This window comes from Argentina silus, assembly GCF_951799395.1.
Source record: "Argentina silus genome assembly, chromosome: 5".
Lineage (NCBI taxonomy): Eukaryota > Metazoa > Chordata > Actinopteri > Argentiniformes > Argentinidae > Argentina > Argentina silus.
Genome location: NC_139659.1, coordinates 1373183 through 1400635, shown reverse-complemented (window position 1 = coordinate 1400635; position 27453 = coordinate 1373183). Strand labels below are relative to the sequence as shown.

General features: G+C 41.1%; 4 protein-coding genes across 4 annotated transcripts; all 4 read left to right on the top strand.

Moving 5' to 3' along the window:
* Nucleotides 1-2500: 2500 nt before the first annotated feature.
* LOC310804947 (tubulin alpha-4A chain-like) lies at nt 2501-4148 on the top strand (the record flags this gene model as incomplete). The annotated part of the gene is made up of 3 exons (XM_083670402.1): nt 2501-2723; nt 2905-3053; nt 3174-4148. The coding sequence occupies exons 1-3, from the start codon at nt 2540-2542 to the stop codon at nt 4146-4148; spliced, it is 1308 nt and encodes a 435-aa protein (XP_083526528.1). The 5' UTR covers nt 2501-2539.
* Nucleotides 4149-9622: 5474 nt separating this feature from the next.
* LOC310805030 (uncharacterized protein) lies at nt 9623-12257 on the top strand. Its single transcript, XM_083670539.1, has 9 exons — nt 9623-9680; nt 9848-9886; nt 10125-10445; nt 10959-11006; nt 11119-11223; nt 11355-11385; nt 11494-11537; nt 11629-11686; nt 11905-12257. The coding sequence occupies exons 1-8, from the start codon at nt 9653-9655 to the stop codon at nt 11643-11645; spliced, it is 633 nt and encodes a 210-aa protein (XP_083526665.1). The 5' UTR covers nt 9623-9652; the 3' UTR covers nt 11646-11686; nt 11905-12257.
* A 2426-nt stretch (nt 12258-14683) lies between these two features.
* On the top strand, nt 14684-17466 carry LOC310805318 (uncharacterized protein). Its single transcript, XM_083670924.1, has 7 exons — nt 14684-14781; nt 14911-14946; nt 15232-15525; nt 15622-15924; nt 16082-16168; nt 16648-16749; nt 16887-17466. The coding sequence occupies exons 1-7, from the start codon at nt 14754-14756 to the stop codon at nt 17003-17005; spliced, it is 969 nt and encodes a 322-aa protein (XP_083527050.1). The 5' UTR covers nt 14684-14753; the 3' UTR covers nt 17006-17466.
* Nucleotides 17467-21839: 4373 nt separating this feature from the next.
* On the top strand, nt 21840-23684 carry LOC310804638 (uncharacterized protein; the record flags this gene model as incomplete). Its single annotated transcript, XM_083669955.1, has 5 exons — nt 21840-21945; nt 22066-22353; nt 22484-22561; nt 23218-23316; nt 23473-23684. The coding sequence occupies 5 exons, from the start codon at nt 21840-21842 to the stop codon at nt 23523-23525; spliced, it is 624 nt and encodes a 207-aa protein (XP_083526081.1). The 3' UTR covers nt 23526-23684.
* Nucleotides 23685-27453: the final 3769 nt, after the last annotated feature.

The following is a 27453-nucleotide window of genomic DNA, read 5'->3' as shown; positions in this document are numbered from 1 at the left end:
GTTTCCACATCCTGTCATCATTGTTATGGTCATCTCGAAAACACAACGGCTGCAAACTGATTCCATCGTCAAATGCAAAATGTTCTCTTTAAAAAAAAAAAAGAAGAAAACATTTTAAAAAAAATAGAACGCTGATTCTGGAAATGTTTCTTTCCCCCTGGCGATAGAGAGAAGAGAGGAAACCGAGAGAAAATCGTTCAGTCCTGCGCTGTTCTCCTCTCCGTTCCCACGACGTGTGCCGTATCCTCACTCACATGCTCCCAGCAAGATGGAAAGAGGAGTGGAGAGATGCTGAGAGAGCAGGTCGCAGAGCCAAGGCTTGACTTGATGGGACGCTTCTCATGGAAAGGCTCTGGCTAGCCTGCTCCTCTCCGTGGCTTTTCTGGAGCTCGTCTAACAATACGGTGTTGCCGCGACCGACGGAGAGAGGGAGTGGGGATGGTCTTCGCTTGGTACTGAATTTGAATAACACCACGGGGTGATAAATGTCCATTGTGCTGTAAAAGTAATGAATCTGCACTGTCTTCTATAGCATACAAGCCAGTAGCTGCGAGCGAGGGACAGCCTCTTAAAAATACAACAGCCCTATTTTCTCCCCAAAACGGATTACAATTCGTACACTTGTTTATTCAGCGCCAAAACGCACTGACAACACTGCATGACGCTGCACTAACGAGGAGCTGTTTACTCTGAAATTCCACACATTTCAAAAAGATATTGTTTCTAGAATTAAAAAGAGAAAAAAAAATACCTCGACTGACCGAAGGGATTCTTTCGGATTACCTTGACTTCATAGGTGAGCCCAGTGGATCACGTTCTTGCAGTCAAGGTTTCCATGGTGTAATAGTTAGCACTCAGGACTCTGAATCCTGCGATCTGAGTTCAAATCTCAGTGGAACCTGTGGACATGTCATGTTTCTTTAAAAAGACAGTATTTGTGCAGGTCCAAAAGTGTTTCGCCTGTTTCAAAACAAACCCTGCCAGAGGTCATCTGTATTAAGAAGCAAACAGAATCAAGCGACTCTGGTGGGACTCGAACCCACAACATTTGAATCCCTACCACTGAGAAGCCTAGAAGTCCAATGCGCTATACATTGCGCCACAGAGCCTGGGTGAAAGTAGGAATGTAATCTCTCCCCTGTAACCAAAAAGTCTAAAACTGTTAAAAAAAATAATAAAGCAGAGCTTGAACATGGATTTTGCTGTGAGTGCAAGCAGAAATCTAAGGCACCGCTGGGATTCGAACCCAGGATCTCCTGTTTACTAGACAGGCACTTTGACCAACTAAGCCACAGCGCCTGCAAAAACTCTTCACTACCCATTTGTCAGTAAACTTGCAAAGCCAAATCAGATTCGATGGAGGAAGCCCATCCTGGCAAACCAGAGAGGATATGACAGTGGGGAGAGTCTATCAAAATCAGGACGTCCCTGGGTGGGCTCGAACCACCAGCCTTCCGGTTAACAGCCGAACGCGCTAACCAATTGCGCCACAGAGACCTGCAGAAGTTGCCTCTCAATGGCAAAACATTTTTTTAGAACAACGGCAGCAAAAGGAAAGAAGATGAGAAGGCTGTTTCAAAATAAACCCTGCCAGAGGTCATCTGTATTAAGAAGCAAACAGAATCAAGCGACTCTGGTGGGACTCGACCCCACAACCTTTGAATCCCTACCACTGAAAAGCCTAGAAGCCCAATGCTCTATCCATTGCGCCACAGAGCCTGAGTGAAAGTAGAAATGTAATCTCTGCAGCAAAAGGAAAGAAGATGAGAAGGCTGTTTCAAAATAAACCCTGCCAGAGGTCATCTGTATTAAGAAGTAAACAGAATCAAGAATCAATTGTAACCATATACAAAGTAATGTGCAATTTGCTCAGCGCTCATCTGGTCTCAGAATCACAATCGTCTGTAATGGAACATTTGAACCCAGGAAATCATCATGAAACAAAATATTCCTTTAAATGAAGTTAAATTGAATGCCACGCCTACTGCAGCATTGAGGGCAGGTGAGGACCCTATATAATCAGCATGATTTACCCAGAAGGCATTGTGTTCACGGTGAGTAATCAAGAATGTCTGTGTTGTGGAGTAAGAAAAGCAAGTAGGCCATGCAGCTGTCACTAACACAACTGAGTTATTGTAAAAATGTGTGTTGACCTCATGTGATTTACGTGGCATATTTGTGAAACTGTTTTAGGGTTTTGTTTATCAAGCACTCATTTCAAAGACGAACGACCATTCCCAACTGCTGAACTATGGTAAGCATACCTCCTTGAACTGATTAATCTTTGTTTGAAATGTAAGGTGCATTTCTAGCAAGTTCTGCTTGCACACTAACACAGTATTTGGGTCGTCTTCAATTAGTTCAGTTTGGCATGGTGAGCCCCACCTTTCCTATCACTGACTTCATTCTGTTGGTACACACGTTGGATAAATGGTAGCTGGTACGGTATGACAATGGTTTGACTTGTTAGTCTAAGATTAAGGGTTTTTCTTAACAGAGGGAGTGCATCTCAGTGCACATCGGCCAAGCAGGCGTCCAGATGGGCAATGCATGTTGGGAGTTGTATTGCCTGGAGCATGGTATCCAGCCAAATGGGACGATCCTGCCGGACTCTGGTGCTGTTGCACTGGCTGACTCATCATTTGGAACCTTCTTTAGTGAGACTGGTTGTGGGAAGTATGTTCCCAGGGCTGCTTTCATTGATCTGGAGCCTACAGTTATTGGTAAGGATGTGCAAGCTTGCTCTACACTGGTAGATGGTTCGTAGTACTGAAATGAGACTGCATTACATACATAGTCTTGATGTGTTGGTAGCATGTGAATCCTAATTTCTCGTGTGGTACTCCAATGACTAGTTGTCTTGATTTATTTTCTGCATACATGTCAATGTGACTGCTTGTCTAGATGAGATCCGGAATGGACCCTACCGTCAGCTATATCACCCTGAACAGCTTATCAGTGGCAAGGAGGACGCTGCCAACAACTACGCCCGTGGCCATTACACCATCGGCAAGGAAGTTGTGGACCCTGTGCTGGACAGAATACGTAAAATGGTAAAGCTCTACAAAAGTGATGCACTACATGTATCATTATTCCTAATCCGTGTTCTTTGGCCATTTCTCTGCAGGGAAGTAAGTCTCGATGTTGAGCATTTGTGTGACTCTTGTGTTCAGGCTGACCAGTGCTCTGGACTCCAAGGGTTCCTCATCTTCCGTAGCTTTGGTGGCGGGACAGGCTCTGGCTTTGCTTCTCTGCTGATGGAGCGCCTGTCTGTGGATTATGGGAAGAAGTCCAAGCTGGAGTTCTCAATCTATCCAGCTCCCCAGGTGTCCACAGCAGTGGTGGAGCCCTACAACTCCATCCTGACCACCCACACCACCCTGGAGCACTCTGACTGTGCCTTCATGGTGGACAACGAGGCCATCTTTGACATCTGCAAGCGTAACCTTGGAGTGGACCGGCCATCTTATGCAAACCTCAACCGCCTCATCGCCCAGATTGTCTCCTCAATCACCGCCTCCCTGCGTTTTGATGGAGCGCTGAACGTAGACCTGACTGAATTCCAGACTAACCTGGTGCCTTATCCCCGCATCCACTTCCCCTTGGTCACTTATGCTCCCATCATCTCTGCAGAGAAGGCCTACCATGAGCAGCTGTCTGTCCCTGAGATCACCAACGCCTGCTTTGAGCCAGCCAACCAGATGGTGAAGTGCGACCCCAGGCGGGGCAAGTACATGGCGTGCTGCCTGCTCTACCGCGGTGACGTCGTGCCCAAGGATGTCAATGCCTCCATTGCTGCCATCAAGAACCGCCGCTCCATCCAGTTTGTGGACTGGTGCCCCACTGGGTTCAAGGTGGGCATCAACTACCAGCCACCTACAGTGGTGCCAGGGGGAGACCTGGCCAAGGTGCAGAGGGCTGTGTGCATGTTGAGCAACACCACTGCCATAGCGGAGGCTTGGGCAAGACTGGACCACAAGTTCGACCTGATGTACGCCAAGAGGGCCTTTGTACACTGGTATGTGGGTGAGGGCATGGAGGAGGGAGAGTTCTCTGAGGCCAGAGAAGACATGGCCGCCCTGGAGAAGGACTATGAGGAGGTGGGGCTGGATGGCGGTGATGAGGAGGAGGAGGAAGAACAATATTAAACTGGTATCCCATCTTCAGTATTTAAACTTGTTCTCAGCAACCCCTTGTCTAAACCTTCAATAAATCTGAAAGCATTTGCACTTCATTGACTTGTTCATCCATTCAAAGCATACAAATGTTTGGTTGCATCTGTCCAAGTTTGCTTTAAAAAAAGCTATGACGCTTACTTAAGATTGTATAGCTACTAGGTTTTGAGGATGGACATGTACTGTAGTACAAGACAGATGTAGGTATTGACATGACAACCAGACTATCATGACTGCATCTAACCTTGTAGAGACTAGGCCTTCCTTGTTTGGAAAGCCTGGGGAAATCCTTTGCAGAAAGCAACTACAAAGGGGTGGAAACACAATTAGTTTATTGAGGTATCACTCATTTCACAGTAATTTTTTTTTACCTGGGTCACGCACAACCCATGTCAGGGTTCACCCTAACCCTAATCCGGGAGCATTTCCTTTTCCAGCTCAGCAAGTTTTTAAAAAGTGTTTGAGAGTTTATTACAGACCATTTTTCAAGCAAAATTACTTGCCAAAATGCACAGCTGTAGGGTCTCTCCACTACACTAACGAGGAGCTGTTTACCCTGAAATTCCACACATTTCAAAAAGATATTGTTTCGAGAATTAAAAAGAGAAAAAAAAATACCTCGACTGACCGAAGGGATTCTTTCGGATTACCTTGACTTCATTGGTGAGCTCAGTGGATCACGTTCTTGCAGTCAAGGGTTCCATGGTGTAATGGTTAGCACTCAGGACTCTGAATCCTGCGATCTGAGTTCAAATCTCAGTGGAACCTGTGGACATGTCTAGTTTCTTTAAAAAGACAGTATCTGTGCAGGTCCAAAAGTGTTTTGCCTGATTGGAGGGTTTCTGTAATGGCGAGCAAGGTTCCATGGTGTAATGGTTAGCACTTTGGACTTTGAATCCAGTGATCCGAGTTCAAATCTCAGTGGAACCTCTGGCAACAGCCTGTTTCTTAAAAACACTGCCAAAAAAGATGGAGATTTGACACGTTTGTTGTTTTTGTGCTCTGAAGTGAAAGGAATGCAAGAGACGTTGTGCAGATAAGCGAAATCCTTCTTCAGGCCATGAGATGCTAGGAACAAGAAGCCATTCTCCCCGTCGGGGAATCGAACCCCGGTCTCCCGCGTGACAGGCGGGGATACTCTCCACTATACTAACGAGGAGCTGTTTGATTGGAGGGTTTTGATCATTCGTGTGAGGTTGTATCCCTAAAAAATAAATGTGTATACACACACCCCATAAAAGACGTAATGTGTGTGTGTGTGTGTGTGTGATTTATGCAAAATCAGTAAGCGAACTGAAAAATAATTATAGAAGCAAAATCATGTCTAGCAGACTTCAAGGGCCAAATTATGGATTAATGCAAATATTTTATACAGTGTTAAGAACAGATTTATTTCCCTCCAATTATTACTACCACTAATAATAATAATAATAATAATAATAATAATAATAATAATAATAATAATAATGAAAATGATTAAAATCGTGTTGGGGAAAAATAACCCAAAATGGTTTGACCACTAAAGTAGGCCAAGAACTTGCTCACGTGATTCAGGTGTTACGTAACTAAATTCAGGCCAAGTGTTTTGCTTTCCAACGTCTTAAAGAAAACCAACTCTATCCATCCTCTTCTGGCTCTATATGACACACGTCTGCATTATCAGCCAGATGATGATCATGATTGCCAATCAAACCTATTGATATATAAATACAGATTTTACTGTAATAGAAGATGCAACAATATCTGTCTAACAATAGCTATGTGAGCTACGTGCTCATGTCTATCTTGCTACTATCGATACTATCGATAGTCCATTTTGATAAGGGATATGTGTGTGATCAAAACACGTGTAGGTCCCTCAGCCATCGTGTGAATAGCTACACTACACAGTCAAACATGTCAAATCAAGCATGTGAGAGGTATGCTCCGAGGCCAAATTTGACCGAGTTTGATAAGTATTATTATATCCTACACAAGCCTATCCAATTGAACATCGAAAATTCGAGAGAAAGTTTTCGTAATTCACACCAAACAGATGTGGTCACTGGCTCACTCGTATTGGTGAGGTTTCCTCGAGGCATATCAAGTCATAATTCACAGGCCTTAGGCCCATGGGCCCCAAAATCATTTTGGAGCATGACTCTGGAAAGACTTCCATGTTTTTAATCATTGTTTTACTCATTTTAAGTTCTCTTGTTTATAGGGTCGTCTGTCATAGAGGACCCTGTCTGTCTTCATCTGAACAGGCTAATTTGAACGATGCCATGCATGCACCTAGCACTCTGCAGGCCTGAGTGCTGGTCAAGTAAATGTATTGTACAAATTGACCAACACACTCGATATATCAATGCCTTCAATCGATATTTGCCGTTTAGAACAAACCGATTTAATTAGATCTTCGACAAAGTGTAAATACCAATTGGTGACTTGGGCCTACAAAACATACACCAAGAAACATACAGTACATGAGGCAGATTGGTTTTCCCCCACTTTATTGGCCCACCACGTCAATTCTCTGTTCTCGTCTAACCAAGCACATTAAAGCTGTTTAAAATAGTGGATTTCTTACTTGGGACATTTTAAAATAAAAAATTATCTATTCGGTTTTTTTTTTTTTTTTTTTTATATATATATATTGGTTTGGCAGGCATCGATGAACGTGAGTCTCCAGCAACAGATGTCCATGCACAATTCTTGGGGTATATTTGATATTTCACAAGAATTGCGCCTGGACAATCAGCCGCTAAGACTCTAAAATGGCCTTCTCTGAAGAAAAAAAAGGAGAAAGAAATCGAGCCATTCGTTTCATCACAAATGCAGATACTATTCTAGGAAATGCACCTGCATCTATTTCAAAATGCTGAGGCCTATGGGCTCCACTTTTGTTGATTTTTAAACAGCATTTCATTTTCGATGAGTCTCACGAGTCAGCCTCTTAAAGATACAACAGCCCTATTTTCTCCCCAAAACGGATTACAATTCGTACACTTGTTTATTCAGCGCCAAAACGCACTGACAACACTGCATGACGCTGCACTAACGAGGAGCTGTTTACCCTGAAATTCCACACATTTCAAAAAGATATTGTTTCGAGAATTAAAAAGAGAAAAAAAATACCTCCACTGACCAAAGGGATTCTTTCGGATTACCTTGACTTCATAGGTGAGCTCAGTGGATCACTTTCTTGCAGTCAAGGTTTCCATGGTGTAATAGTTAGCACTCAGGACTCTGAATCCTGCGATCTGAGTTCAAATCTCAGTGGAACCTGTGGTCATGTCATGTTTCTTTAAAAAGACAGTATCTGTGCAGGTCCAAAAGTGTTTCGCCTGTTAAAAAACAAACCCTGCCAGAGGTCATCTGTATTAAGAAGCAAAGAGAATCAAGCGACTCTGGTGGGACTCGAACCCACAACCTTTGAATCCCTACCACTGAGAAGCCTAGAAGTCCAATGCGCTATCCATTGCGCCACAGAGCCTGGGTGAAAGTAGAAATGTAATCTCTCCCCTGTAACCAAAAAGTCTAAAACTGTTAAAAAAATAAATAATAAAGCAGAGCTTGAACATGGATTTTGCTGTGAGTGCAAGCAGAAATATAAGGCACCGCTGGGATTCGAACCCAGGATCTCCTGTTTACTAGACAGGCACTTTGACCAACTAAGCCACAGCGCCTGCAAAGACTCTTCACTATCCATTTGTCAGTAAACTTGCAAAGCCAAATCAGATTCGATGGAGGAAGCCCATCCTGGCAAACCAGAGAGGATATGACAGTGGGGAGAGTCTATCAAAATCAGGACGTCCCTGGGTGGGCTCGAACCACCAGCCTTCCGGTTAACAGCCGAACGCGCTAACCAATTGCGCCACAGAGACCTGCAGAAGTTGCCTCTCAATGGCAAAACATTTTTTTAGAACAACGGCAGCAAAAGGAAAGAAGAGGAGAAGGCTGTTTCAAAATAAACCCTGCCAGAGGTCATCTGTATTAAGAAGTAAACAGAATCAAGCGACTCTGGTGGGACTCGAACCCACAACCTTTGAATCCCTAGTATTCACTCAACCGAATATTCATTTAATTCACATGCTTTAGTTTAGCTTAAACCGGAGATACCGTATCATTAGCTGGAGTTAGTTCATTTAACTTCACATTAGCCAGGCATATATGTTGGTGGTGCTAACCATTGAATGCTATTGTTATCATCATGTTTGTTTGTGACTAACGCTGCTAATATAATGAAAATACTGACTCACCAAGGGAAATCTTTCCAAGGTTACAGCTGCTTGGAACAGGAACTGTGGAAGGGTGACTGGGAGGTTGTGGGTTCGTGGAAGGCTCGTATGTCTGAAAACTGAACAACTCCTCATAACTTTGTTAGCTATGAGGCTATCTGCTAGCGGAGCTATGCTACGCCACACTCTAGTTCGCTCGACGTTTGTCAAAGTAACACTCGTCTTTCATATTCTCAATAAATGGAAGTGAGTAGTTCTAAAGCAGATCTTGCTTAGGAAATGTACTTTTAAAGCAATTCTTCACACGCGCATAATATATCCACGCCTGATCAGTACGAGAGCTAACACGGAAAAGACGGAGCGACAGGATTTTTCCACGATCCAACGTGGCGTAGGGCGGGTCTACACTTCTGATTGGTTAACTCACAACAAGACTAGGGTTCTCATTGGCTGATTGAATAGTCTCTCAGAATGCTAGCCGGCTAAGATCAACACGCTGTGTCGCGTGAATGAGCTACTAAGGCAGGAGAGCACGAACCCATACTGACTGAACGAACACGTCTAAGGGTTAGGGTTAGTTACCAGTACACCTGACAAATAAGCTTTCATTTCACCTGGTTTATATAAATTGAGTGAAAAGAGTTGTCTGTGTGCAGTATGTGTGATTATTCTTTTTTTTTTTTTTTAAACGGGATCATTTAGTTTAAGCTAAGCCTTTCTCAGAGACTTCAGACCTGCCCAGGTATTTCTCAATACAAACTCGATTCGAATCTAGGTATTTTTCAATTGCTAGAAACTCGATTCTTCCGTCCTCTACTTGCTTCTTCTCAAAAAGGAGGAGTCTTGCTGCTGCTGTTGTCTGTGACACTTTACACTTCATGTTATTGCCATTGTTTTGCTATTATTATTATTATTTGTTATTATTGTTTTTGTTATGACATTGCACTGCAAATTGTTATCGATATTGTTATGCTTGCCCTAAAGCATTTCATTACATTGTATCCTGCATATTGTGTAAATTAATTATTATTAATTATTAATATTTGATTTGATTTGATTTGAGGAGAATATCTAAGGGGAGGAACCTCGATATTCTCCTCCAATGAATTTTGAGTAGGATGCAAGTGGCGGAGTCAGGAGAGGACGTAAGGAATCGACTTTCTACCAATTGAGAAGCGGCCTTGGTCCTGTAGGTAGAGCAGACGTCACTTCTCTCACCAGCGTCGATGTGAAGTGGTGTTCAAAACACCGCACAACATGTCACCATCTTATTTTCTTGTTATTTGTGAGTATTCAATATTATTTTCACTAATTTACTTCAGTTGATTTTGCTCTGGGTAAATTCAATAATGGAAACAGCCAATAGACACAGACAACCTGTTAAATAATTCACTGTAATCTTTTAGGTATGTGGTAAAATGCCTAATCTAAAAATGTTTTGCCTTTCTAAAGATATGGTTGGTATTGCAGTTAAAGAGAGATGTTGTGAAGGTATGTACTGTCATAAGGCCTCATTTATCTATTTATCCAACACAACATAAATAACTTTGCATCATTTGGACATATGTAATCTTTTTAAATAATATTTCTACCACTCATACACAGTGCTACTAAGCGTTGGTGCTAATCCTATGATTTGTATTGGACCCGGGGTCCATCAGTGTAGCTACACCTGATCATTGTTTTCTGGGTTCAGCTTCTCACAGTTTCTCTCTTTTACTATAAACAGATGCTGTCCCTACACCTACCATTGTATTGGACCCGGGGTCCATCAGTGTAGCTACACCTGTCACTGTACGCTGTGACTCACAGCCACTGAACTCAAAGTCACCAGGAGTCTCACCATCAGCATGCCAGTTCTATAGAGACCAGGACACCAAGCCACTAAGGACATTGGCTTACAGTGATGTTTGTCAGTTCAAATTGCTTTGGGTTGAGGTCAAAAAGTGGAACAGAACTGAAGCAAATCTTAGCTGTGTTATTCTACGGAAAAGATACGGGAAAACCATCATTTCAAATCGCAGTAGCGTTCAAAAACTGAATGTGAGCGGTAAGTGACAAATTTTCAGTAGCATACAATTTATGTGGCTACGATTTATTTAACCAGCTATGCTGGTTACCATCTCAACTTGGTTACACGAAGACATGCCCTTTAAAAAGAGAGGAGATGAGGAGACACCTAATCTGGTGGTACACCTGACAGGCCGGTTCTGGCCCGCGGGCCGTATCTTTGACACCCCTGCTTTAGAATCACAGACGGTGAAGATGGCATTAATCTGTCTGGCTGTTACTGTGTTACTGTCTAATCTAACATGACATTCATCTGTCTGGCTGTTACTGTGTTCCTGTCTAATCTAACATGACATTCATCTGTCTGGCTGTTACTGTGTTCCTGTCTAATCTAACATGACATTCATCTGTCTGGCTGTTACTGTGTTCCTGTCTAATCTAACATGACATTCATCTGTCTGGCTGTTACTGTGTTCCTGTCTAATCTAACATGACATTAATCTGTCTGGCTGTTACTGTGTTTCTGATACATGATTTATGTTTTTGTTTGCAGTCATAGGTCCCTCAGGAGCCAACAGTTCCTCACCAACAGTCACACCTGGTGAGAAAAGTGCTCTTTGCAATGAGGCTGGTCCTTGAACCTGTCAGTGTTACAGTGAATGGTTCTCTCTCTAACCTGTAATATTTACATTTTGACCAAATCTCCCTCCTAGGGTCTCCCTCCTCCACTTCCACTGTTGTGGGGGTTGTTGTCCTGCTCCTCGTTCTCCTGCTGGGATCTGCCAGTGGACTGTATCTCTTCCACCGTTGTAAGCGTGGTGCGTGCTTTCACATACTGATTATCCAATTATCCAATTATCCAATTATCGTTGTGTGCTGTACCAAAGGCTATTCATTTTGCTGTAGCTATACTATTTGAAATGTAAATCCAAAGGTTTTTTTCATTAAGGTCGTCACCACAAGCCTTCTTACTACAGCAGGTAAGAGAGGACTACTGTTCTACCATTGGCTTAGCCTACATCCCCGTGCATATTTTTGATAGTTTGTTTGAATTCCTGATTCCCTGTTCTCGTCAACCTTCTTGACAGTAACCCTGTCAAGGAAATTGAGGAGCAAGACCAATGCCCTATATGTGAGTATGGCGGCTAACTAAAACTAGATTGACTTTCCCAGCATCCCTTGGTGCTCAGAACTTGTGACACCATTCTTCTCATTTGAAACAGACGCAAATGTTCCATAACTGCAACCTTGCAGGGCAGCCTGAGGCGAGGCATGAACGGGGTAAGGTGGACTTGACCACTGTAGTGGGCACTGGATTGTTCACTACCATTCATCCACTTGCAATTCTAACAGTGTTTGACGTTTGAAGTACAGTACATGTACCGTATGGCCTGAGCAGTGTTCAACTAAACCAAGTAATACTGTGTCCAATAGTAATATTTAACTTGTTGCTCGCTATCCAAAGGGCCTTGTGGTATGTGTGTTTTGTTCTCATACAGTACCTGGACTGTGCTGTGGTGATGGGACAGACAGAGTGCCTTCGTGGATCAGCTAAAAAGAGTGAAGACTCCTGACTTACAGTAGCTTCTTCCACCATGGACTTCCTGCTCCCATCGAGCTTCTTTATTTACATACTCTGCACTCTGTGGACTTCCTGTAGTCTAAAACATCTGTTCCTGTCAGACTTCTATGCTCTTCCTGGGCCATAAACATGTGATTGTGTGTACTGTGCAGGGCATTTTGATTTGAGATACATTATGCTTAATATTTGATGTGAATAAAAATTGGTGATTAAAAATGTGAATAAACTTGCAGATATGATTTATTGTACATACTGTTGCATATATGGGTTTTAAGGCGTACAATTCTGTGATATCCTGTGCAATTTCTAATATGTAATTGTTTATTGAATGAATGAAATAAAATGAACTTGAACTGTAACATTCCTCTATCATTTGCTTTTTGTTTCTCTGTTGAGTTGAGCTCATAATACTGTTTCCACTGTTGTTTCTACTGTCAACAACAACAACAGTTTCTACTCTCAGGCAAATGAGGAGACACCTAATCTTTTTTTCGCCCACTCCTTGGAGACGTTGAGATATGAAGGAAGAAATAGGCACAACCGTAGGGCATCACTTTACTGTCAGGTTCTCTGACAACCTGGCCAAGCAATGTCTGCTCCGTTGCAGGTCTGGTCCCAGCAGGTGGAGCTAAAATACCATATGTGTTGGAGTGATGGCTGATGAATAACATAGAGATTGTGTGTGTGTGTGTGTGTGTGTGTGTGTGTGTGTGTGTGTGTGTGTGTGTGTGTGTGTGTGTGTGTGTGTGTGCGTGTGCGTGTGCGTGTGCGTGTGGTGTGTGTACTCCGCTACTGCTGAAAATTCTGTATATTTTATTTTTTACTGTATTTAATTATCCTTGTTCCATTCTATTGTTGATGTTCATGTTGTATCTACTATCCTTGTTCCATTCTATTGTTGACGTTGGTTGATGTTGTAGAGCTGCTCTGTCTCTGGCATTTTGTTGCATTGTTTACTTGTATTCAATGTAATGCCACATAAACAAGGCTTGACTTGGCGTGTGCCTCTCTAAGCTCTAGTTTGTGGCCTCAGTGATCAGAAACTACAGAAGCTAAATCTGATGGTGCTCTGGAACGTCTGTATCTACACTGCTGTAGTTTCCAGTATGGTGGCCACACTGAAGCAACCACAGCAGGGGTCCTGAGAGCTCGCACACGCTTCACTATTCACAGAGACGAGAAACCAAGAAGGCAGAATAGACACGGGCCAACCACAAGGGCTTTCAGCACATCTCAGCCTATGTAGCACGGGTACTGTATATATTTGTCAATAGCTTGTCACAAAATGGTCGCCCTTTTGAAGAGGCGTGGAATGAAGACTATGAGAATGTCACCGTGGTTACGAGCTAGGGCTACATGTGTACAGTACGTCTGCCATTAGGCTGTGACAGGTGGGCTCCCTAAACACACTGGCCTGAGGCCTCAATACACTCACAAAGATGACAAGAAGAGATTAAACTAAATATTTTAGTGTAGTATACCATATTGAATGCTCTGCTTACCAAATGCTTATAGATCACAAAGGGAATGAACAATTGTGTTATTGTTTTTGGCAGATATCTTTCTGTAGTTTGAAACATGACTCAAACATGATGAAATCTGTGAAGTAACAGCACTGTCTGAAGAAGGTGATGAAATGAAAAATGAAAATGGATTTGAAAACTTTCAGCAGAAAGATATTTCTAGCATTTTGAAATGATTCAACATTAATGTTTTATATTGTAACAGCAAATAAATATTTTTTAATGACAACAGTTTTTAAGAACCTGTAATAATGCTGAAAGACCATTAAACTATTCAAGAAAAAAAAATGCAATAATAGTGGTTGTAAATATTATATTTATTTTAATTATGCCTATTTGATGAAATATAAGAGATTATTTTTTTCCTTGGCGGACATGTAAGGAAATAAAAACAAATAGTGTTTACTTTATTAAATGTTTACTTTATTGTCATCAGATTGTTTATTTCCATACTTATTGTTCTGTGCTGCTTCACAGGGTCTCACCAGCTCTGCATCTGTAGCTGAGAGAGCCTAGCAAGGGGGCTCTCCAGGTAGGAGTGAGGCCTACCCAAACTAGTATACACTGGATACCAGCACCCTGTATACACACCTCAGAAAATGTCCACAAACAAGACCCACGTTTACAGACAACCAGATACTGGACCCCGAGAGGCACAGTATATCATATTAGATTTGTATTTATTTTATAACTGTTTGTCTACTTCTTGGTTCAAAGAGATCTATGCTTACTGATTAACTTTGCATCATAATGCATTGTAAGGCTTGTCGTAAGAAAGCAGTTACAAAAAGACATCAAATATACAGTACCAGTCAAAAGTTTGGACACACCTTCTCATTCAATGGTTTTTCTTTATTTTTTATTATTTTGATGTACCCAGGGATTGTAGATTAATACTGAAGACATCAAAACTATGAAGGAACACCTATGGAATTATGTAGTAAACAAAAAAGTGTTAAACAAACCAGAATATGTTTTATATTTTAGATTCTTCAAAGTAGCCACCTTTTGCTTTGATGACAGCTTTGCACACTCTTGGCAAGGTGTGTCCAAACTTTTGACTGGTTCTGTATGATAAGTTGATTGACGAACATTATAAGGACCCATACATGCCTATATTAAGTTGTTGGATTCTTCAGCGTCACCTGTGACCTGCACAGTTTCCCTCTTAAAGTAAAATACATCCGTGTTCTACCCCCAGTCAGAGTCCATGTGAGGTCTTCACCACTAGAAAGCCATAAATATGTCCCCATCTTATTTTCTTGTTATTTGTGAGTATGCATTTCTGTTTTCTTTCCGTCAACGCATTTGATCTGATCTCTGTGAAAGTGTTTAACTTGTTAACATTCAGGGATCCAATGGAATGTCTTCTTTAGAGATTTGTTTGGGCTTTTTGTTAGATATGGCTGGTGTTGCAGTTGAAGAATGTTGTTCAGGTATGTGTCTTGATACTTTAACACTCTATTTTCAGCTCGCATCTGTTGTGAATAATGTTTACATTTGCATTTTACATGGACGGTTTTCAAGACAGCAGTTCTGTTATACAAAAAAAAAAATCTATCTATCTCAACTTACAGTATATACAAAGCTACTGTACACATTCTCACAAGTGTATACGTTTTAGTTTTCTTCGCCTTGAATACAATGTTTTTAGTTGCCAGCCAAACTCTCACTTCTAATTAGACTTCTGACATTCTAGAATTCTCTCATTGAATTCTCAGATTCTGTCCCCACCCCAAACATCCTTTTGTTCCCTGGGCACATCAGTGTAGCGACCGCAGCCACAGTACGCTGTGAATCACCCAAGTGCTCAGGGTGCCACTTCTACAGAGACCAGGACCGAGACCCAATCAGGGAGGTGGATTACAACGGTATCTGTCAATTCAAATTGTTCTGGAATGAGTTTAAACACTGGAACAAAACTGAGGTAGATTTTAGCTGTGTTATTCTACAGGAGATCGATGGGAAATTGATCACTTCAAAACGTAGTGACAAGATACGGCTTCAAGTCAGTGGTAAGTGACAGTTTTTTTCCCCTACAGCTCTTGTTTAGTTAGCATGACACTTGTTTCAGTGACTTGTGTCTAAGAAACGGTTAAATGTACCCATAGATGCCGTTGGAAAACCCAAGATTCATTTGGATCAGGCGGGAAATTACTTCAACCTTCGGTGTGAGGCCAAGCATGGCACCAGGTGCCACTTTTACCTGAACAACAATGACATTCCCTTTAAAACACAACCCTACGCCCAAAATGTCTGTGTGGTCAGACTGGCCCAAGAGGAGCTGATGAAGGAAATGAGGAAGATGAGCGGCGCTGGAGAGATCTTCATCACCTGTGCAGTGGAGTTGTTGACGGAGGGTGAAGACAGTGTGACAGTGTTGCACAGCGAACCACGCAGAATCACCGTAGACGGTGACAACTATTAAGGAGAGATCCAAATCATTCCAGTGAATTCTCGCATGTTCTGTGCGGATGTTACTGTATTGCATCGCTATGCATTAATAATGTGATACACTGTGAGGGAAACATCTTTTATATTTGTTTTATTGATTTGTTATTGTTATTGTAGGTTCCGTGGCAGCATTCAGCACCACTGCACCCGGGGAGGAGAGTCCAGAGAGCACAGTGCCTGAACCAACTGGACTCTCAGAACAAGGTGCACACATTCTTGTGACTCCCATCTTATTTTATTAGTATCATTATCTTTAATTATTATTATTATTATTATTATTATTATTATTATTATTGTTACTATTCTTGTTGTTGTTTCATTATTATTACACACGTTGGGCATCCATGAGTGAAAACCTTTTTTGCATGAAGATAGTGACCATTGTGAGGTGAAGATAGTGACCATTGTGAGGTGAAGATAGTGACCATTGTGAGGTGAAGGTTGGAATATTGATTTACTGTAAGGAGAAGACTCACGCCACAGCATCAGCAAGACTGTTTATATCTTGATAATGTTTATATCTATATAATGTTTCTATCTTGATAATGTTTATATCTTTATAATGTTTCTATCTTGATAATGTTTATATCTATATAATGTTTATATCTTGATAATGTTTATATCTTGATAATGTTTCTATCTATATAATGTTTATATCTTGATATTGTCCTTCTCCCTTCCAGACTTCTCCTCACAGTCCTCCCTCTCCATCTGTCTCCGTGCTGCAGCCTACTTCATCATTCTGCTGGTTGAGTATGCTCTGTGTCGTCTCTGGTACAAACAAGGTGCTTCTCCTATTGTTACGACTCCAATAGTTACTGTGATTTAAAGGCTGTTTCAGTTTTCTGTGTTGTTTGTACAGTATTTCACTTCACATGCAACACCAGGATCTTATTAATTGATCAAACTTTTATCTCTGAAGGGGGTCAACAATGCCGTGTCAACAGAAGAAAACAAACATGTGATTTTGTAAAAAAAAAAAGCCGTGTCAACAGAAGAAAGACAGTCGTCCTCAAAGTGGAGTTGGAGTGTTCTTCATGATCAGCTGTGAGTTTGCTGCCATCACACCTGGGTGGACGTCCTCCGCAGTTCTGTCAACTTCCTGATTGTTCATGTTTCCTCCTCATGTGTTCTAGAACCCATTGCATGGTAACCATGGTAACCTCTCACTCTGACAGGAGATGTTTTATAGCGGCTATGAAAGCAGAGAGGTCAAAGGTACCTATGAAAGCAGAGAGGTCAAAGGTACCTATGAAAGCAGAGAGGTCAAAGGTACCTATGACGTCTTGGTTGATGCTCTTTTCACATCCTTTCTGAACTTGAATGGGAGCAGTCTGTAAAATGTGACCTCTGATCACTGTGTAAATGAAAATATTGTGGTTGGGACTTGTATCTTGATTTATGGTACAGTCTGTGGTATTGTGTTCTGTTTTTTATCTGTAATTTGTGATTTTAACATTTTAAAGCTTATTTAAGTTGATTAAAGTTTATTTTAACCCTTGCATGTGTGTTATGATCCTGAGTTACTAGCAACCATGTTGTCATTTTGCCATATATAAAGAGATACAGTAACACATAATGCCTCACACTGCTATCCCTTCTGACCTGAATCAATCTTCAGGTGATGTTGCTAAATACATTTTCTTCAGCTTCACTTGTGACCTGAGCAGCGTTTCTGTTCCTCTGGTCATTCAGTGTCCTGAGCACAGATCACTGTCCTCACTTCACAACTCGTTCGCTACTTCTTCCGTCTTATTTTCTGCATATTTCTGAGTATTTAATTGTCTTTTCTTTTAACCAATTGACCCTTAAACTGATCTATCGTATATGTTTTGGTAACAAGAAAGACCTTGAAATGCTCATTGTCATTGAAATGTAATTTTATTTGACAGGTTTTACTGGTATCACAATCAAAGAAGGTTATACAGGTACCGAATAGAGAATGTCAGTTTAAACAACATCAGCTATGAAATAATGTTATTCTGTAGTTGCCATATTTCATCCACGATGTTGACAACTGTATGATACATATACAGCACTTACTACAACTCCTGTACACTATCACCAATGCGTGGTTTAGTTTTTCAGATTAATTAATATTGTCTTTTTAGTTGCAAGAAAGGCGTCATTGCAATGACAGTCCTCACAGGCTATGAATAGCTTCTACATTAAGGCTTTAATATCACATTTACGTTTTCATTCGTACTCTTTAACTACGCAGATGCTGTCCCCACTCCAACCATAGTGTTATCTCTGGGTACATCAGAGTAGCTACACCTGTCACAGTTCTCTGTAATGCCTGTTCTACAGACCAGGAACCCAATAAAGACAGGTATTAACAACGGTCCTTGTAAAACCACGTTGTTTTGTCTTGAGTTTAAAAAGTGGAATAGGCCTGAGGTGGATCTTACCTGTCATTGTTCAGAAGATCGGGCAAGATGGGGAACCGATCTTTTCAAAACGTAGTGACGCTTAACAGCTTAGTTTCAGTGGTAAGTGACAGTTGATAGTTTTATGATACATAAACACCACAACTCATATCCACTTCCACCGGTTTGTCAATACGTTTTTTTCAGTTGAATTACATGAATATTGTCTTCTTAAGTTGTACAGAGGCAGTCAGTAAAACAGATATTTCACCTACATTTTTATCTATATATTTTCTATACAAATTCCGCTAATGTTAGCATTGTTCTGAAACAGTAGTTTAAGCCATTGAGTCTTTTCAGAGAATTTGGGATGATTTGTCCATGAAATGTCAAACCGGTAAAATGTTATCAGTAGGTGAAGGTGGTCAGGTAAACACACGCAAAGCGTTGCACTTTGTCCATGTCAATAGACTGATCTGAGGGAAAGGAAACAAATAAGTAGTTATACAATTAAATTAATTAATATGTCTTGAATCAAAGCATTTATATCACGTATTCGTATTCTTGTTCACTTTGTGTTGCCCAGAGAACAGTTGTTTCACTTGTATCTCGATAAATGACTGTATGAAATACCGTCAAATCAATGACCAACAGATCCGATTGGAAAACCGAAGATCCACGTGGCGACAGGGAAATACATCAATCTACGGTGTGAGGCCAAGCTGTTGTTTCTTTCACCTGAATAATGGTGAAACCCCCCTTAAAAAATATTCCTACAAAAACAACGTCTGTGTGGTGAGAGTGGCCAGAGAGGAGCTGAGGAAGAGGAGCAGCGCTGGAGAGATCTTCATCACATGTGTTGTGGAGCTGCTGATACAGGGTGAAGAACCTGTTATATCAATGCACAGTGAGCCCCACAGAATCACCTACGATGGTGAGTTGCAGTCCCATTACTTTCTATATGACATGACAGTCTGAACGGGAGATTCACAGATTGAATGTGCACCTGACAAATCTGCAGGATAAATCTGCGTGATACAATCATCACGAGTTTGTGGCGTCAGTGTTTTGATCTGAAACGTAGTACTGTAGCTACACTAGTGCTGCTTGGTGACGTGTGGATCTGCACCAGGCTGCAGCCGGGCCTTGTGTCTGCCGAGTCTGTTCAGAACGCAGAATCAACCACAGTAGACACACACACACACACACACACACACACACACACACACACACACACAGACACGCACGCACGCACACACACACTTTTCTATCAATAGAGATGAGACTCAAGACAGGAGCACGGTAGCTATAAGCCGACCACACCAACAGTCATGGAAACAGAATGCATGTCTATGCCTCCAGTACACCAGCCTCTCCCCTGCAGACCCAACCCAACAGGCCTTCAACACATCTCTGGTACCATGCTCTACATGTAATAATACAAGTAACATCTCATAAAAACACTTACCACTTACATTAGAGAAGGTTTTTCAAGAATGGAAAGTTTGACGTGGGAATGTAGCCTACTTGTTGTCATGAAGGCCTAAGTCAAGGTGATCTCTGTTAGACAGTAACTGATGGACCTCCATCACATTCCCTCACCAAGGCAAGAATTAAAGATATAATTCAATGAATGAATGTCAATGACAAGCTAGGACTGTGTATTTAGAAGTGTTGGGCATGCTGCTTGATCCACATTGCTTTGAGTACATGACAGGTTAGGGCTAGGCTGTTGGGGCTAGGTTAGGGATAGGCTATAGGGGCTAGGTTAGGGTTAGGTTAGGACTGGGCTATAGGGGCTAGGTTAGGGCTAGGTTCGGGCTAGGCTGTACTCCCCATGGACATGGACGTTCATTTGTACTGTGCAATTTTCTCCCCACAGGGGAGTTCTTTCCTGGCTTTCTTTTGGGTGGTCTACGGCTATCTTGGCATTTTGTGACTGAACTGTTTTTGTTAAAAGTGTTTTACAAACAAGTAAAGATTTCATTAGTTGATTGGTTAATTGATTGGTTGATTAACTGATTGATTGATTGATTGCATTGGAAAACCAAATTGAAAGTTTTGCTATCGGACATCAAAATCTCTGTAAATGGTCTCTTTCCACAATGGTATTTTTACTATTTATTTATTATATAATTGTACTATTTATTTTATACTGAAATATTTGAGGAACTGATATTCCTAAACGTTTGACCTGTCACCTGTGGTTAGCCAAGAAATGTGAATCAATGCATTGGTAGACAGGACATGTAAAGTAAAACTAAAAAGGTATTCAGTGTCTAGGAATGACAGGTGAAAGGAATTTGGCATTCTAATTCAGTAGGACTTACAGTGCCCTCCTTAAGTATTGGAAAGAGGAAGCATTTTGTCTTCTTTTAGCTCTATGCTTTAACAGTCTGAAAAAACAACAACATTGAATTAAAGCTGAGAATCTCAACTTTGACCCAATAATAATTAGTTGATTTCAAATCCAAACTGCTGGAGTATTGAGTTAAAAGAAGACAAAATGCTTCCTCTTTCCAATACTCATGGAGGTCACTGTATCTAATTTGAACAAGGTCAACATTAGAAACCTCCTCTCCTCACCAACCCACTTCATCACAGCATCTAAAAACAGACCCCAAACAGACCCCTCATCACCTCCAGGTTGGCCTGTAGATATTACACTCCAACACTGTGACTAAATCATTTGCGGTAGTGAAAACTGGGTCGCCGTATTTGGCGTCACTTGTAACGATGTCATGAGCACGGATCAATTTCCTCAAACCTCTCACTTCTTCATCGACAACAGAAAAGGGAAAATATGTCTCCATCTTATGTTCTGCTTATTTGTGAGTATTTGTCTGTATTTGTGAGTATATTTCCGCTTTTTTGTAAGTAACTGTCTTTTAATTTAACAAATGTACCTTTAATCTAATTTATCTGATATAAGAAACACTCTGAAATGCCCATGCTTTTTGTTTTACAGTTTTTACTGGTATGGCAATACATGAAGGACATGCAGGTATGTAATAAGACCAGTTTAAACATCTGCTGTGAAATGTTATGATTATGGCCTTGATGTCATGATTACTCAACAATATTGATACAATCTGTTTAAAAAAAAACATACAGCACTTTCTACAACTCCTTTAAAGTACCACCAATTTCTGATTACGTTTTGCATTTAAATTACTATTGAATATTGTCTACTTTCATTGCACAAAGGGAGTCAGTACAGTGATATTTCAATAGGCTTTGAATAACTTCTGAATCAAGGCTATTCTACGATTTACTATTTCAATTTTAATAGGTTGTCTTTTTAACTCTACACAGATGATGTCCCTACCCCGAAAATATCATTATCCCCTCTGTACATCAATGCAGCTACGCCTGTTACTGTACGGTGTGAGTCCACAAAAGGCACAGCATGCCGTTTCTACAAGGACCAGGACCCCGACACAATAAAGGAAATGCCTTTTACCGACGGTGCTTGTCAGTTCAAATTGTTATGGAAAGATTTCCTAATGTGGAACAAGGCTGAAGTAGATCTCAGCTGTGATATTCTACAGGAGAGAGAAGGAAAGACTCCAATCTCACAACGGTGTGAACCTCAAAGACTTATCATAGGTGGTAAGTAACAGTTTCACTCTACAGCTGCTCTTGTTCACTTTGTGTTGCCCAGAGAACAGTTGCTTCACTTGTATCTTGATAATTGACGATATGAAATACCGTCAAATCAATGACCAACAGATCCGATTGGAAGACCGAAGATCCACGTGGAGACAGGGGATTACTACAATATACGGTGTGAGGCCAAGCTTGGCACCTCGTGTTTCTTTCACCTGAATTATGGTGAAACCCCCTTTAAAACACAACCCTACAAAAACAACGTCTGTGTGGTGAGAGTGGCCAGAGAGGAGCTGAGGAAGAGGAGCAGCGCTGGAGAGATCTTCATCACCTGTGTTGTGGAGCTGCTGATACCGGGTGAAGAACCTGTTAGATCAATGCACAGTGAACCCCACAGAATCACCTACGATGGTGAGGACTCACAAATAATGATTCCATTAGTTCCTTTGTAATCTAACATGACAGTCTTCCCACATGGCTAATATTGTATTTCTATATTGGTAACGTATGTACTGTACTGCTCCTTAATCACATCTATCAGTCCCCAGTTCTCCTGAAGCCACCAGTGAATTACCAAACATCAGTGAAATCACAACAAACGTAACTGCTCAAGAACGAGGTGAGTAACATTAAGATGGTTTTACACTTACAGTATATGATCATAATGAACCTTAATTAACGTAGAGGACATTGTCATTAAAATGTTGCTTTATTGTGAGGCTTTATTTGAATGTCAATAGGAGCCTCATCTCTTTTTATATCTGTATAATGTCTTGATAATGTTTCTATCTTGATAATGTTTCTATCTATATAATGTTTCTATCTATATAATGTTTATATCTTGATAATGTTTCTATCTATATAATGTTTCTATCTTGATAATGTTTATATACCAAACATCAAAGAGAATGGGTTCAATACAACTAGCAGTCAAGGTGGTGATGGTGGTGAGTTGCTTCAAAATGGTTTTGCACTACTGGTCTGATCATAACATAAATGTTGAATTATAGATTGTATCGTAATGATTACTTGAAAATCTTAATGTCTTGATTATGTTTCTATCTTGATAATGTTTATTTCTTGATAATGTTTATATCTTGATAATGTTTTTATCTATATAATGTTTCTATCTTGATAATGTTTCTTTCTTGATAATGTTTATATCTATATAATGTTTTTATCTATATAATGTTTCTATCTTGATAATGTTTATATCTATATAATGTTTATATCTATATAATGTTTATATCTTGATATTGTCCTTCTCCCTTCCAGACTCCTCACAGTCCTCCCTCTCCATCTGTCTCCGTGCTGCAGCCTACTTCATCATTCTGCTGGTTGAGTATGCTCTGTGTCGTCTCTGGTACAGACAGGGTGCGTGTCTTCTCATATCACTACTCCAATTGTTACTGTGATCTTAAGGCTATTCTTTTCGTAGTTGTATTCTGTTTGTATCGTATTTCTTCATGTTGTATAAGTTCACATGCAACACCAGGATCTTATTAATTGATCATTCTGTTATCTCTGAAGGGGGTCAACAAGGCCGTGTCAACAGAAGAAAGACAGTCGTCCTCAAAGAATAGTTGGAGTGTTCTTTATGATCAGCTGCACCTTTGCTTTGCTACCAAACCTTGGTGGACGTATACATCTCCATCAACTTCTTCCTGTGTTTGAGAACATCTGTAACGCTCACATGAATTGCATGTTATTTAAACTCTCATTCATACAGGGACATTTCTATGAAGGCCATGAATGCTAAACTATCCATTCAGCAGAACTGTGACTCCTGTCACAATTACCTGTGAGTCATGTTGGGTATTGTATTGTACTGTTCATCCAAGGTTCTAAGGTTGAACCTCTTGCTAGGCTGGTCATCTGCAAAATGTGAAGAGGCTTTATGACTATGATTTTAAGCATTGTACACATGAAAATATTGTACGGTAACTTATCTTGAATTTGATTTATTGTAGAGTATGTAGCATACATATAATACTGTATATTTTACAGCATACATATTTTGTGCAGAATTTAATCTGTAACTTTTAAGACAGCTGCATTAAAGTTTATAACAGCACTCTTATGTTTGTGTGCTCTGTGTTGGGTTTCTCTGGGGAAATGTATCTTACAGTTTAGAAATACAGCTTTTGTGGAGACACCTGAATAAAGCACTTAGTTTAGATTAGTTTATTAACGTGAAAATAGAAGACAGTTGAAGGAGAATGTTGGCAGTTGATGAAGGGCCAGGCTGCCTGTCATAGCAGCAGATGATCTCTAGATTGGTCAAGAGCTCAATGTGATATTCAACTCATGCTCTCTGATGGCTTCTGCAGATGTTATTTGACTTTACATGGATTTTATGTTTTACAAGAAATGACACAGACACCAAGATACATAATCACACAATAAACATGGTCAGGCAGGATACATGTTGAATACAAACGTAATGAAAAGAACAAGAAGACAGAAAGAAAGAAAGAAAGAAAGAAATGAAAATAAAACAAAAACAATAATTATGACATACAGTTGACATTAGATCAGACTTCACCAAATACTTGAAACATTTTTTCTCACATTTCATTGAAGAAGTCTTTTAGGGATGTCACCATCTACAGTTCCTGAAGATGTACTATCTGCCTTCAGAAATCGCAAGCCCTTGCTCTATCATGGGGGAAATACCAACACAGTCTCCAAATGATTACGTTCTGGGGGATTGTATTAGGAAATACACACACAAACACTTTATTAGGAACACTTGTACACCTTCTCATGGTGGAGGTGGTGTAATGGTGTGTTAATACCAATCAATCATCGCCTATTTGAGTATTGTTGCTGACCATGTGCATCCCTTCATGGCCGCAATTTACCCATCTTCTAATGGCTACTTCCAGCATGATAATGCACCATTTCACAAAGCAAAAGTCGTCTGAAACTGGTTTCATGAACATGACAATGAGTTCAGTGTTCTTCAGTGGCCTTCCCAGTCACCGGATCTGAATCCAATAGAACACCTTTGGGATGCGGTTAAACGGGAGATTCACAGCTTGAATGTGCACCTGACAAATCTGCAGGAATTGCGTGATGCAATCATGTCATCATGGACCAGAATCTCAAAGGAATGTTTCCAACACCTTGTGGAATCAATGCCACGAAGAATTGAGGCTGTTTTGAGAGCAAAGGGAAGCCCTTCCCAGTATTAGTATAGTGTTTTAATAAAGGGAGGCCCTACCCAGTATTAGTACAGTGTTCCTAATAAAGTGTTCGGTGAGTGTACACCCACACAGTTACAAAGTGAAGGTCATGAATCAATGATTGGTACCAGTGCATGTGTAAATCCAGCAGATGGAGCCAGTGAGTTGGAGAGACAAGGTGATGGAGGGCACGCACTACCAATCTTCTGCCGTAGATTTAAGACCTGTCTCTTCAGGCTACATCTTAACTGTCCCTCCTAAAGATCTCTTCACCCCCACTAACCCCCTGTACAAGTTACTCTCCTGTTAATACAAATAAATAAATAAATCTTCTTCTAGCATTGTGACTGCCAGTGGCCCCTGGTTCTTATGATGACCGATGGATAGATGATTCACTTACTTAAACAAATGTATTTGTTGTAAGTTGCTTTGGATAAAGGCGTCTGCTAAATGCCATCAATGTAAATGTAGATGGGGGGAAGAGGAGGGGAAGAGGAGGGGAGGGGGATCTAACCACGAGTTTGTGGCGTCAGTGTTTTGATCTGAAACGTAGTACTGTAGCTACACTAGTGCTGCTTGGTGACGTGTGGATCTGCACCAGGCTGCAGCCGGGCCTTGTGTCAGCCGAGTCTGTTCAGAACGCAGAATCAACCACAGTAGACACACACACACACACACACACACACACACACACACACACACACACACACACACACACACACACACACACAGACACACACACACACACACACACACACACACACATAGACACACACACACACACACACACACACACACAGACACACACACACACACACACGCACACACACACACACACACACACACACACACACACACACACACAGACACACAGACACACACACACACCACACGCACGCGCGCGCACACACACACACACACACACACACACACACACACACACACACACACACACCACACACACACACACACACACAGACACACGCACACGGACACACACACGCACGCACACACGCTTTTCTATCAATAGAGATGGGACTCGAGACAGGAGCACGGTAGCTATAAGCCGACCACACCAACAGTCATGGAAACAGAATGCATGTCTCTGCCTCCAGTACACCAGCCTCTCCCCTGCAGACCCAACCCAACAGGCCTTCAACACACCTCTGGTACCATGCTCTACATGGAATAATACAAGTGACATCTCATAAAAACACTTACCACTTACATTAGAGAAGGTTTTTCAAGAATGGAAAGTTTGACGTGGGAATGTAGCCTACTTGTTGTCATGAAGGCCTAAGTCAAGGTGATCTCTGTTAGACAGTAACTGATGGACCTCCATCACATTCCCTCACCAAGGCAAGAATAAAAGATATAATTCAATGAATGAATGTCAATGACAAGCTAGGACTGTGTATTTAGAAGTGCAGGGCATGCTGCTTGATCCACATTGCTTTGAGTACATGACAGGTTAGGCCTAGGCTGTAGGGGCTAGGTTAGGGCTAGGTAGTAGGGGGTAGGTTAGGGTTAGGTTAGGGCTAGGCTGTTGGGGCTAGGTTAGGGCTAGGCTATAGGGGCTAGGTTAGGGCTAGGCTGTAGGGGCTAGGTTAGGGCTAGGCTGTAGGGGCTATGTTAGGACTATGTTAGGGCTAGGTTGTAGGGGCTAGGTTCAGGTTAGGTTAGGGCAAGGCTATAGGGGCTAGGTTCGGGCTAGGCTGTACTCCCCATGGACATGGATGTTCATTTGCACTGTGCAATTTTCTCCCCACAGGGGTGTTCTTCCCTGGCTTTCTTTTGGGTGGTCTACGGCTCTCTAGGCATTTTGTGACAGAACTGTTTTTGTTAAAAGTGCGTTACAAACAAGATTTCATTGGTTGATTGGTTGATTGACTGATTGATTGATTGATTGCATTGGAAAACCAAATTGAAAGTTCAAAATCTCTGTAAATGGTCTCTTTCCACATGCTGACATTAATGGTATTTTTACCTTTGATTTATTATATAATTGTACTATTTATTTTATACTGAAATATTTGAGGAACTGATATTCCTAAACTTTTGACCTGTCACCTGTGGTTAGCCAAGAAATGTGAAACAATGCATTGGTAGACAGGACATGTAAAGTAAAACTAAAAAGGTATTCAGTGTCTAGGAATGACAGGTGAAAGGAATTTGGCATTCTAATTGAGTAGGACTTACAGTGCCCTCCTTAAGTATTGGAAAGAGGAAGCATTTAGCTCAATACTCAAAAACAGTCTGAAAAAACAACAACATTGAATTAAAGCTGAGAATCTCAACTTTGACCCAATAATAATTATTTGAT

What these genes read in the sequence shown, in the direction of transcription:
- LOC310805030 (XM_083670539.1), top strand. Translation starts at nt 9,653, where the DNA reads ATGTCACCATCTTATTTTCTTGTTATTT. An exon ending in CTCACCAACAGTCACACCTG is followed by an intron (nt 11,007 to 11,118) that starts GTGAGAAAAGTG and finishes TCTCCCTCCTAG; the next exon opens with GGTCTCCCTCCTCCACTTCC. An exon ending in CTTCCACCGTTGTAAGCGTG is followed by an intron (nt 11,224 to 11,354) that starts GTGCGTGCTTTC and finishes TTTTTCATTAAG; the next exon opens with GTCGTCACCACAAGCCTTCT.
- LOC310805318 (XM_083670924.1), top strand. Translation starts at nt 14,754, where the DNA reads ATGTCCCCATCTTATTTTCTTGTTATTT. An exon ending in AACTGGACTCTCAGAACAAG is followed by an intron (nt 16,169 to 16,647) that starts GTGCACACATTC and finishes TCTCCCTTCCAG; the next exon opens with ACTTCTCCTCACAGTCCTCC. An exon ending in TCGTCTCTGGTACAAACAAG is followed by an intron (nt 16,750 to 16,886) that starts GTGCTTCTCCTA and finishes TTATCTCTGAAG; the next exon opens with GGGGTCAACAATGCCGTGTC.